The 12,675-nt window shown below is 34.3% G+C and overlaps 1 protein-coding gene across 2 annotated transcripts in view; it reads left to right on the top strand.

Moving 5' to 3' along the window:
* LOC124368792 (tetratricopeptide repeat protein 39B-like) overlaps window positions 1-12,675 on the top strand; it is an 82,227-nt gene that overhangs the window by 29,994 nt on the left and 39,558 nt on the right. Inside the window, exons 1-2 of one of the 2 annotated variants that reach the window (XM_046826165.1) lie at window positions 2,728-2,847; window positions 12,199-12,303. In XM_046826165.1, coding sequence (XP_046682121.1) covers window positions 2,765-2,847; window positions 12,199-12,303 — 188 coding nt within the window. In that variant the 5' untranslated portion in view covers window positions 2,728-2,764. Of the gene's footprint in view, window positions 1-2,727; window positions 2,848-12,198; window positions 12,304-12,675 lie in introns of those variants that run through there. The other variant, XM_046826166.1, reaches the window with a different exon arrangement.

The raw sequence follows: 12,675 nt of genomic DNA, 5'->3' as shown, positions 1-12,675 counted from the left end.
AAAGATAATAAAAGATAAAGAATGTGTTACAATTAACTTTGTAGAATAAAGATTTTTCGTTTATTCGTAGCAGATTCAACAACATTTCCAATAGATTGATTCGAAGCAGATTTGACTAAGTTTCCAATAGACAGCTTAAGCAAGTAGAAGCAAACAGCTATAGATTCGGTTATTTTTAATTCGTGATTTGTAGATTAGTTTATGGTTCAATGAACAGTATTTGACATTGATTTTCTGACTGTCCCAAAAGTGAGCTAGAAACCCCATATTCATATCTACTTGTGTGTGTGTGTGTGTGTGTGTGTGTGTGTGTGTGTGTGTGTGTGTGTGTGTGTGTGTGTGTGTGTGTGTGTGTGTGCGTGCGTGCGTGCGTGTGCGTGTGCGTGTGCGTGTGCGTGTGCGTGTGCGTGTGCGTGTGCGTGTGCGTGTGCGTGTGTGTGTGTGTGTGTGTGTGTGTGTGTGTGTGTGTGTGTGTGTGTGTGTGTGTGTGTGCGTGCGCGTGCGTGCGTGCATGTAGTCAATCACTGACAACATCCGATTAGACATACATCACAGGCAGTGCACAATTTTGACTCTGTTTCGCTTCCCAAAAGCTTTTGACATGGTCAATCATAACAATATTATGCGTAAGAATGTATGCGTATTGGTTTTACATGTGCCGCATTATCTTGGGTGGGATTTTTACCTGGGTAGCTGGAAGCAGTGTGAGTTTTGCCGAAGGACATCTGGCTGGAAACCTGTTATTTGTGGTGTGCCACAGGGGTCCATACTAGGCCCTTTACTGTTAACTATTTACGTAAACGGCATTAGTACAGTACTTCAACATACTCGTTTTCACTGTTGTGCTGTTGATATGCAAATATATACTCACTTTTAAGTCTCTAATATTGAACATATTGGCATTGAACACATTGGACTCCATGGTTTGCAAATCTCTTTAAATAATGAAATAATACAGAAACTGAATGTTAATTCGCTGTGTTATTGGGAGGGGGAGCGGTAAGACGTATGATGGGACGCTGGACTTGTCACAACTATTTCAAGAGTTTTCGTAGCGGTCTTAGAGTGGATTAGAATTCAGTAACGGAAATTTATCATTACTAACTTAGTAAAATAGTTTTATTTCGAAATGGGTAATAATGGATTTAAATATGAATCGATATTAAAGTAAATTTATGCTCATTTAAGAAGATTTAATTTTCTTCGATTGGAGGTAATGAGGCCCTACCACCCCCCTCAATATCCCGCTGACATTTTGGTCAGTATTTTTGTTGAACTTTTCCACATTGTTTAGTACATTCTATAGAACGCCCTCTGTAAAGCACAAAAGTTTCTCGTTTAATGTGAACAACGTATTGTATTAATTTCCATATTATATAGCACTGAACTGCGGATTGACTAATAAAAATAAAACAATGTACCTTCGTGAAACGGTTCAAACAGTAGTCATACACTTCTATAGTTTCGACTTTTAATAAGTCATCTTCTGGTGTCAGTGTCCCTAAATATTGAAAGTGAGGATTATCCATCTGGAGTCGTCATAGTTTAAAATTCATGAACACAGTACAAAAAGCAACGAATAAATAAATAGATAGTACGAGAAACACAACATTTGATAGGCCTATCACGCATGAATATTAAACTTGATAAAACATCGCGGCCACCAGAATACAGGACAACTGACACTGGGTGATACCAGTTCCCGGTGCATCGACTTTTCAGCTGACCGGTCGGTTGGCGAGACGCTGTTGCGATGGAGTAATGTGTTGAACAAATAATGGGAGCTGAATTTTAGTTTCTCATTTAACCTAAGATCACCTAATAAATTCTGTTTAGAATGTTTATACATTTCATATTCTTCAAGCGTGTTTAATTTGCTGCCTTTGCGACACTGATGTAACACTTCCATATTTTCATTAATTCGGTTTATTGTGAGGTTCTCATCCATCAAGTGTTGAGCAAATGATGGAGTCTGCTTTTTACAATTTAGGTTTCGAGCAATACTCTTTAAATCTTTACCTAAACGACCTGCCGCCAGTCAGTGTCAGTTTTGTCCTATCTTCTGCAGGCTGTGATGTTCTATCATGTTTAATATTCGCGTGTGACAGGCCTATCAAATGTTGTGTTTCTCGTATTATTAATTCGTTGTGTTTGCACTGTGTTCGTGAATTTTAAACTATGACGACTCCAGATGGATAATTCTCGCTTTTAATATTTATTGACACCGACACCAGAAGATGACTTATTAAAAATTGAAACTATAATAGTAGTGTATGACTACAGTTTGAACTATAGGAACGTAGTTATTGTTATTAACATACTGTAAGTTGTTACATACCGATAAACTATACCAGTGAATTCTACTTTAATGTGTTAGTCATTCCCTTTTCAAATCAATCAGGGTTCCAGATATTGACGTATTACTTTTTGTATACTTTACTAGGAATAAATATCAAGTGTAAATATATCTTTTTTTGCTTTGCGAGTTGCTGGTTTTGAAATTTAAAATGTCGAAATTGGCCTCGTTTATGAGCAGCTCGTAGGTATATAAATAAGCACGTCCTTAAAGAAACTCACCTTTTCTAATTTTTATTTCGTGTGAAGAAATGATGCTCCTGATCAGAAGTAAATTAACAGCGGACTAAGTAAATGATGGCGAGGTTATAGATTAACAAGGCTCGGACTGATTCATATTAAAAGGCTGATTGGGAGGCAATCACGACAATTAGTGACCGGACTGCGCCTGGAGAGCCTCACAGTTGCGATGGACCGGGAGCAGGAGGAGCAGGTAGAGGATGTAGCGCAGGTAGAGCAGGAAGACTCGGACACTGAGGATGTCGTCTTCGAGTAAGTTCTCGGAAGTAGTGACAAGATTTTTTTATCTAGAACGGCCAAGTCAAACAATAAAATAATGCAGTAGAATAGAGTTAGGAAAATTGAAAATACAGTAGGTAAGAGAACAACAGCCCTAAATATAATATATCAACTGCTAAGAACAAACATCAATATAAAGTCTGCTTTCTCAAAGTTTATTTAAAAGTTACTTTTACTTTGTTTATAACGGTTTGTACTTATTATTGTTTGTAATTATTATTTGCTCTTACACGATTTGCTCTAGATACATACGATACATCTGAAATGAGGTTGCTGTTTTGTCAATACATGTACCAAACCAGTGCATAAATTTAATATGTGTGCAATATACTGTATTCGTTCTGTGTATTTTTACAGTACTCGTATGTAAAATGTTAATCACAAATAAAATTGTAGTGTAGTAGTAGTATGCTCGACCGGCAAGCGAGATCATTCCTGGTTTCGAGTCTTGACGGAGCGAATACTTTTCGTTCATTGAAATTTACATTGGCGATTGATAGAATGTTAAAAGACGGTTGACAGGAGTTTATCTGATATTTCGGCCTCGCTTTAGTTTGAGTTTTATAAACGTGTGTGGCAGAATCGGCCAAATGTAACTGTATGACGAAACAGCGAAAGTGAGTGAAAAGTTCGTTTACCGTTCGTTTGTATATGTTTTTAGTTTCTACTTCAGAAACCAATAAAGATAAAAAACTCAAATGTGCTACCATTATTTTTCTTGCAGGCTCAAGTCAATAGAAAAGTAATATTACTTTATATGATCAAATTTCATATATGACGGACGTTTGAAGTTTTTAAAACTCAATCTTTATAGTCTTCATAATCTTGAAACTATTTACAGGATAATTAAAGTTGCTACATCCAATTACAAAAAATTTGACACCTAAATCATAATATTTGTCAGTAAATAATGTATAAATAAGCTTTGAAATGTTGTAATGCAAGTTAAAGATAGAAAGTACGATGAAAATTTTGCCATACATTACAACCGTTAAGCTTGTATCTACATTATTTAATGACAGTTTTTACATTATCTGGATGTCAAAATGTTTGTTATTCAAATTGTCAAAATTAGATGTGACGACTTTTATTATTCCTTACAAAGTTTCATAATCTTATTACTTTTTACTTATATGTTTAAACATTTTAACCGGCTACCATCTTGAAATTTGTTATCATAGTATAATCTATTCTCTTGATTCGACACTGCAATACAATAACTGTACTAAATCTAATTGTTATGTCTTTACTGGTTTCAGAAATAAAAATAAAAACTAAAACACGTCCACACCGAAAAAAAACATTCACTGTTTACATATTTACGGCGTCATTTTAAACGTGCATTTCAACCGTTAAAATCTTACATCTACATTATTTATTGACCGATCTTCATGATCTAGGTGTCAAAATGTTTATAATACTTTGTATAATATTGTTAGCTTTTACTAGCAAGCTTTAAAAACTTCAAACGTCTGCCATCTTCAAACGTGATAAGAATATAAAATATTAATTTTTGTCTTGATTTGAGACTACAAAAAAAAAAATAACTGTACCAAATCTCACTTTTTTTGTCTTTACTGATTTCTGAAAATAAAAATATTAAAAACTAAAATCATATAAGACAGACAGATAGTAGCCGAAAATAGGTAGACCATTGGTTGCATTTAGTTCTTAACTCCTCTTGGTCCTTGGACCAATATACTTAAGTTTTCGTTAAACCCTGTATAATAAATTTTACATTATAGTTGTAGTGTAAACTATTTATATTGTTATATTTTATCTTCGGGTGTTCTCCCTTGTGATTAGTTCAAAAATAGCTCAAAATTTCAACTTTAAAATGCCTTTAGTTCCTCGTGAAGTGACAAAAGAAGTTTCTTTTCAATTTCCCTGACCCCAAGACCTTTAAAGGGCTGTGACTCTGAAATTAAAAATTGACAACTAAATACCGACAACACCATTTTAAGATATCAACTAAAATATTGTAACACGTGTTGATACCCGAACGTTGGTCTTGGAGCAGGCAAGGGAACATTTTTGTCAGATATTGAATCATCGGTTATACAACGGGATTGCTTTGTTTATATCCTCGTTATAATCACCTTTGCTCGTTTGCTTCAGCACAAAAAATGGCGAGTCACTCTTATACAATTCATTATACGATTTATACGCTTCATAACACAAAAGTCAGTGTTCCGCCAATCATGGAACTGAATTCTTCTTATTTTTATTTACGAATAAAGGAGGGTAAAGATTAAAAAATAGGAAGAAATCAAAATTCACCTTTGTTGAAGAAGAAACGCGCATGACGTTTTTTTATTGAAGTTACACTTGTTATAATGGAAGAAACTACCGTACTGTAATATACAGGTGTAAAAAAGTACCGCACGGGCTCGATAATTCCCGATTGTTTACTGGTAAAGCAAGAAAACTTGATACATCATTACTGCATCTAGAAATCTACTTTTTGAAGTAACTACCTTTTTAACTTTTTGTTTTTATTAGTAGAGTACAATGCCACTAATCCGACCTCAAAGGGTTCACTCTTTAAAAATTCACGACTTGAGCGAAGACAAGAATATTAAACCACCTAGAACAGGATCTATATTGTAAATGTTTCAAACTTTAAACCAGCGTAATTTTTTTAAAGAGTGAACCTTTTGAGGTCGGATTTGCGGTATGTACTACTAATACAGACCTTTAATTTTATGTACTACTCGACCTATGCTCTCATTTAAGATTTCCTTCTGACTCCTTGCGGGCCACTCCCTTTGACAAAAATAGTAGTTAGTTCAAAAAGTAAATTTACAGGTGCAGTAATTATGTACAAAGTTTTATTGCTTTACTTCTAATCTCTAATTCAGGAACTATCAAGTTCGTGCGGGAATTTTTGTATACCCTATATAATAATACAACCAGAAAAAGTGCCCGTTCCTTCAAAGCAGTTTAAAAAGTAGGTACGAACAAGTACATTTTTAGTGTATCCGATTATTTGTTGATAAATTTAAAGTTTAACTTAATGTTCGAGGTCGAAAAAAAATATAAACTCTCGTCTTTAATCCTTTCCTCGGGAAAATAAATTATGTTCTTACATCCACTTGCAAGTCGTATTCTACTGCAAAGAATTCGATTTCATTGTTTTCAATACAAACTAGAGAAAAGGAAAAATTTTTTGCTGACAAAATTCAAAATATTTTCTCTCTGTGATTGCGTAAATACACTATACAATTGATTGTAGTATTCAACAGATAATATAACTATTCAAAAAACGTTTTGGTAAAATTGGATTTTAATGCAATCGATCTACTGACCAAAGTATTAGTAGTAATACATTTTATAACATGTATCTAAGATTTTTGGTTGTAATTTTTAAAACGTCAATGTGTGTTTTTTATATGTACTTTACAAAATATTAAAAATAAAAGCCTTCTCTGTTTATTTTTTTCTTTTCTTTTCTTTTTTTTGCCGTGTTCGATTATTATTCAATATTTTAAAATATCACGAAACCTGTGCAATTTATGGTGACGAATAACAAAATATTTTCAACGCGAATTGAATCACTTTCGTTTTCGACTTCAGGCCGAGGCAGAGTGTTCATTTAGGACGAGATCTGACTAAGGAAAAGTTAACTGACATTTGAAGCGTCCGCGGGCAGAGATAATTGGAGCTGACCTTGTATTTCTAGTACAGATGTTACGATCGTGTAGGAGCTGAAGTTGTTTATTCACCAGCTTGAGACAAATTAGTCACACAACACACTAGAGCCTAGAGCGTTGTCGTAGTGAAAGTACTTTTACATGCCCTGTAAATATGCCATTTGAGGCGAACAGGTCTATGCAAATGTAAACAATTTTAAAAGTTGAATTTTCATTAGTTCTGAGCTATGGATGTTTGAGTGTCACTCTTCTCATCCCAACGCCCCATTGACATTTGAATGTGGAGGACTCACTCACACTTGTGTTACACCGTGGGTGTACAAACCACCCTTTGCGTTATTCCAAGAACACAAAATATTTCTGCTTTAAGTTTTGTGCACAGACCAGATCTTTGTTAGAGAAATTGGAAGGGAGAAATTGTTTGAAGAGGAGCTCATGGAGTCATTTGGCAACGGACTTGTGGGTTATTAACGTGTTTGGGAGTAGCTGAAAGTGGATCCAAAAGAGTAGTGACGGTTGTAGCGGTTGATCCCAAAAGTTTAATGGCGGTTTTAACCGTCCAAAGTGGGCTTGTTCAAATACTCAAAATCGCAGCGGTGGTTTACATTCTGTAATGACGTTCTTCAGTACTATTTCGACTGTAAAATATTCATAGTAATTATTACTGTGAGGTGCTGCCTCCTAGTGACAGAACATGTAATCACACCTTTGCCGCCAAATCTTCTGTCATTTTCTCACGCCAAGTCCATTTATATGCTATTCTCGGTTCTTACAATTGATGGTCATTATTGATCAGTGATGTACGGTGTTGACTCCTAGCGACGGAACGATTATAAAAATTGCTGCTTTGTGTGGTCAAATTCGACATGGAGTGAACGTAAAAGGAAAGTAACACTTCACATGTACCTGTTAAAAAAATTATCATACTTTGCTAAAATTCTAAAAAAAACAGAATTTTTCCTTTCATACATTTTGAATGAATACACAACTAAAAAGTATTTTTTACTCCTTGGAGTACATTAGTGATATTTTTGCATACTCTAGTAGACCCCAGACAGGTTGACGGTTATATACGTCAGTACTCCTCAACAGGCAGCTCTGCCCGAGACAGTACACATGAACTAAATATTTAGAACAACTACATTTGGTCCGATTGGAGCCGCAGTTATCCATATACCGTTCTATTTCCCGCTGTAGGTTTGCTGGTACAGTTGTGGGTGCGCCTGAATTAGCACCCTCTGGACATAGCACCCCCTCGCTACTGACGTCATTTTGACGTCACGAAGGGGGTGCTAAATCAGCGCAGTGGCAGTTTCCATGCCCTGAATAAGCACCCCCTTCGAATAGAGGAGTCCCAATTCAGCGCCTTGACCGTGTCTATGTGCTGATTTAGCACCCCCTTTGAATCAGCGCCTACACCTCGTTGATGTGAAGAATAAGCACCCCCTACTGAATAAAACAATAAAACTAAGCATATTGCGATTTATTAATGGGTATATTTATTGTATTGTTATGATTTGACTTTTGTATTTCAAAAACAATTAAATACCTATTGTAAAAAAATATTATGTATCGAATATGCTTACGTAAAAAACTAGGCTCTAGGCATTCAAATACAACTTTATTTTAACAATGTTGTACTCTAACAGTGAACTTTTTTGTCTAAAATACGAGTTCAGATTGTTTGTCGGGAAACATCGGGAAATAAACAAAATTATATTAGTTTTTTAATTTGATATGATTAAACTTAGAAAAAAATACATTTTTGTGAAGCTATTACATCAAATACCTAATTTAATTATTGTTTCATATACACATAGGGTAGTTTTAATTGTATCGAGAATTCCATTGCGTTTTCACGATTGGATTAAACTTTCACTGGTAATGCTCAGTGAATACCTGTAACTCGACTATCAGTAGATTTTCTATTGGTGCGGACACCAAATAAGCAACTTTTTCTTGTTAAAACAACCAAATAACCCAATGTTAAATCAAATAAAAATACAGCTTTTATTTTTACAAAAATATACAAACTGTACATACAGCAGTAAATATCATACATTGAAGAGGAAAAATAACAAATTATGGTATTTTTATAGTATTCTTATAGTTGACATGAAAGAACTTAATACACAGTAATAAAAATCTTATATCTCGAAAGGATGAACCATTAAATAAAAACAGCATTTACCATTAGTTTTACTTTGCTGTCCAATTACTGTTTATTAAGAAACTTTCAGGGACAGAGCCTACATAGGCTTTAAATACCTGTGCGTAGACTCAAAGTTGAAAATTGTAGGTTTATGTTCTAATTATCTTTATCAGTGCGTTAATTCATTTTAAAAACATATCAATTGATATATTTAACTCAAGTAGAATAAATGACAAATATAATTTAATTAATTCTTTTAATTAGCGATATTTATAAAAAAATCAGAAAACAAAGTCATGAGTGACATTTTTACAAAACTTGGACAATGTGTGCGAGAGGGAGGAACCGTAAGGTCTGTCACAAGCTTGTTAGTCGGATTATGTAATATTAAGTCTATGGTAATTTCGAAGAGAAAGTTGGCATATTTGAGAAACATATTATTTCATCGTTTATCAGAAATTTTAACACAATCGTAGATTGTAGCTTATAAGTGTCACAAAAATCCAGATAAATACTATTATATTTACGATTAAATGAAATATCTAAAAGACAAATCTGCTTTTGTTGCTGGTTGAATGCTAGGGGGTGCTAATTCAGTGACTGCACCATGTCCATGCGCTGAATTAGCACCCCCCTGCGATGACGTCAAAGCCCGAGGGGGTGCTTATTCCAAGGGGTGCTAAAGCAGCGTCCCCTAGTTGTGGCGCCCACTAGTACCGTCTAGTACTGGCTGCCTGTAATTATATATTTACTGTAATAGTGTGACTGTATATGATTTAGAGTGGACAGTGTTATATTTAACATTCGAGTTTGGGTATAGATCGGCTTCTTTGTATGTGTTTAAGTGTTATCTATTTATTGCAAGTTCAGGGTTTAAGAACATGTGGACTTAAACTTCAAGTAAACGAAATTAATTTGATACAAAAAATGTTTTACAAAAGTATGAGTTTTCCAATTTATTTACTTAATAATTTGTATCAATAAAATTATGAACTAAACTACTTTAATGTCTTTAATCTTATATAAATGGCGGTATTCACTGAAAATAACCTAAGAACAGGCGGCCACCTTTATTTTAAACTCATAAGAACAATGTTTAGTTTCGAACACCTAAGTCCTTATTTTTAATCTGTGGATTTTGAAGATATAATTACTCGTTTTTTATTTTTTTGTATTTTTTATTGCTTGTTCAGAAAAAAAATCTTTAGCTTATTAGTAGTTTAAATATTAAACAAAATTGTTACTAAACAAGAAAAACTATAAAGAGTTGGTATATGTATTAATAAAATCCTTAAATGAGACATCTACCATAGTTAACTGTTATAGACCAAAAATATGGGTATAAAAAAGTGTCTGGAGCGTTGTTTCACATAAGCTGCAGGGCTGGATTTACATATGGGCTGAATGTGCTATAGCCCAGGGCGGCAAAAATTCAGGGGGCTGCAAATTTTGGTAAAAAAGTAAAAAATAAATTATTCCAAAAGTTAAAAATATGTAAAAAATTACTTGTAATAAATTTTTTAACATAACAATTTGTTGACGCCTCTTTTATTTGTCTAGGTTGACTTTTTGATATGTGTTGTGTGTTTAATTCGCATAACATTCGTAATATTTAATAGCTTCATTTCACAGTATAAAAATTACAGCTCGATTCATTCTCATCCAGAATATCATTTTCTCCCCGTTTCCTTTTTATTATTTAAAATTTCTAATTAAATATGTGCAAATTACAATATGATACAGTTCAGATGACCTAAATTCTAAATCTAAGTATTATTATAATCAGAGCCAAGTTATTGTATTGTAATCCCTAAATATATCTTCTTTAATTTGATTGTCCTTAATCCAACAGAAATTTTCGACTTTTTTCCGTGATTTTTTTTAGTAATTTGCCAGTTCATAAATGTTGTGACATCTCATATTTTATGATAAAAACAATAACTGCAATTCCGTAACTTCAATGTTGACAATTCAACCTATTTCATTTCAGTTGTATTACAAGCTTAGCGTGGCCGATCCACCGCAGGTACCAAGGTAAGCCTTACATGGTTTTTTTATTTTTTTTGGGGGGGGGGAGGGAGGTGGAAAATTGTGGATAGACCAGGGTCGGCAAATCTTCAAAATCCGCCGATATTTAGCTGGTTCATAAATTTGGTTTCAGATGTAACAAAAATCCTGAAGCGCATTCAAAGTATATAGCAGTGGTTACCGCAAGGTCGGAGATAACGCGTGCGTGGTTGTGTTTCTACATGCTGCTACTACTGTGATATTCGTATTCGCATGTTTGTTACAAAAATAAAAGGGTTTCTGACTGAATAATCACATGATTGTAAACTACGGTAACTCTGATATCGCTGTCAAGTTGACGATCGGTATCGCACAGTCTTGTGGCACGTCCTTGTGGCACGTGATAACAGCATCTAAAGCGTTCCTTCTTCTGAATAATAATCTCATTGATGAAGCATACAAGCTTATAAGTGAAATTCAACCAGTCAATACCAATACCATGAAGTCTAGCGAGTTTTCCTCCCGGTTGTAGCGTAATAATCTAAGTAAATTGATTATTCCAAAACCGATGCTTTTAGTTTCTGAAACTGAAAGGCAAAAATTGTACACTTTGATTTCATACTACAGTTATTACTCATTAAATTATTATAAACGGCAACAGCGCAGTTTGATTGAAGTTCAGTACAGGTTGAATACTTGCTCCAAATTTGAAGTCCTGGCGGAGAAAGTACTTTTTGTGATTCAGTCTTCGGTACCGATACTACAGTTATTAGCTATATTATACAGTTGTACAATGTAATTGTTTTTCAAATGATTTACGAGGGAGAGTAGAAATTCTCTACCCCTACCGATGAGGGAAAATTCCTTAAAATGCAACGCCCCTTATAGACAACCTTAAAAGTTGAATATACGTTTCTTCGTTCCACACAATCTTTCAACAACACTCTACTTCTATTTAATATTTCTTGTAACTTTTCACACAAAGAAAAACTTTTACTCTGCGTTACTTTGAACATTCACCTTTGAAAAAACTCTTCTTGGATCGGATGACCGTGGCTGCCAAGACCGATGGTGTGGACATGGGTGTAAGCGGGCGGAAATGAATGGGTTTGAAAATGTATTTTCTTTGTATTACGCAGAGTAATATTACTCAATTGTTAAACCATTTTAAAAGATTACAAATAGATTTAAGTTGATTAATTTTTCTACTATTTGTTTAGTAGTTAGATATTGTTGAGGTTAAATGTAAGAAAGGGCAATTTGGCCTAACTTCTCCTCTACTCATGTACTGATAAAGAAATTATGACTACGACCGTGACATAGACACTCTCAGTTCTACTCTCTCACAATGGATGGTACTACCGACCCCATGTGCAACCTTACTAACTGGTGTGTATTTACCGCCGTTATTATTCACCATCACTAACACAGGTCTTATATGATGATTTATCATTCTTATTATTGTTTTTGTCCACACAGCTCGATAGTTATCACTACTCTATATATTTCCAGGCCAACTTCCATGGACTTGGACACTGCCATGCAGGAGTCTCGCACCGCAGTTCATCTGTTCTTCAACAACAAATTTGATGAAGCTTGGGAGTTGCTCAGGCCATGGTTAGTGACACCTGCATAGATATTATAAGTAGTTATTTTTGTTTACTCGGTTTGATATTTAATCTAACATAGGAAGTTAAGTTCTAAAAACATTACATGTTATGATTCAGTAAATATTTATACACGTTCTATCCCTAAATATTACTACCTCGCACACTGCAATTAAAGTGTCATTAAACCAAAAAATGTAGGGTGTAGTGAATAAAACACTGTTCGTAGTGTCCTTGACCTGTAATCTGGTGAAGTGTGTATTGAATATGATTATAAAATTCTGCCCAAACAATCAGATTAAGGATCAAAGTTGTAAATAGCTTTTGTGATGTAAAATAGCACATCTATACAATGCTATCCCAAATCCATTGAGCATTTCTT

The sequence above is a fragment of the Homalodisca vitripennis genome, chromosome X, assembly GCF_021130785.1.
Source record: "Homalodisca vitripennis isolate AUS2020 chromosome X, UT_GWSS_2.1, whole genome shotgun sequence".
Lineage (NCBI taxonomy): Eukaryota > Metazoa > Arthropoda > Insecta > Hemiptera > Cicadellidae > Homalodisca > Homalodisca vitripennis.
This window is presented reverse-complemented; position numbering and strand designations above follow the sequence as displayed.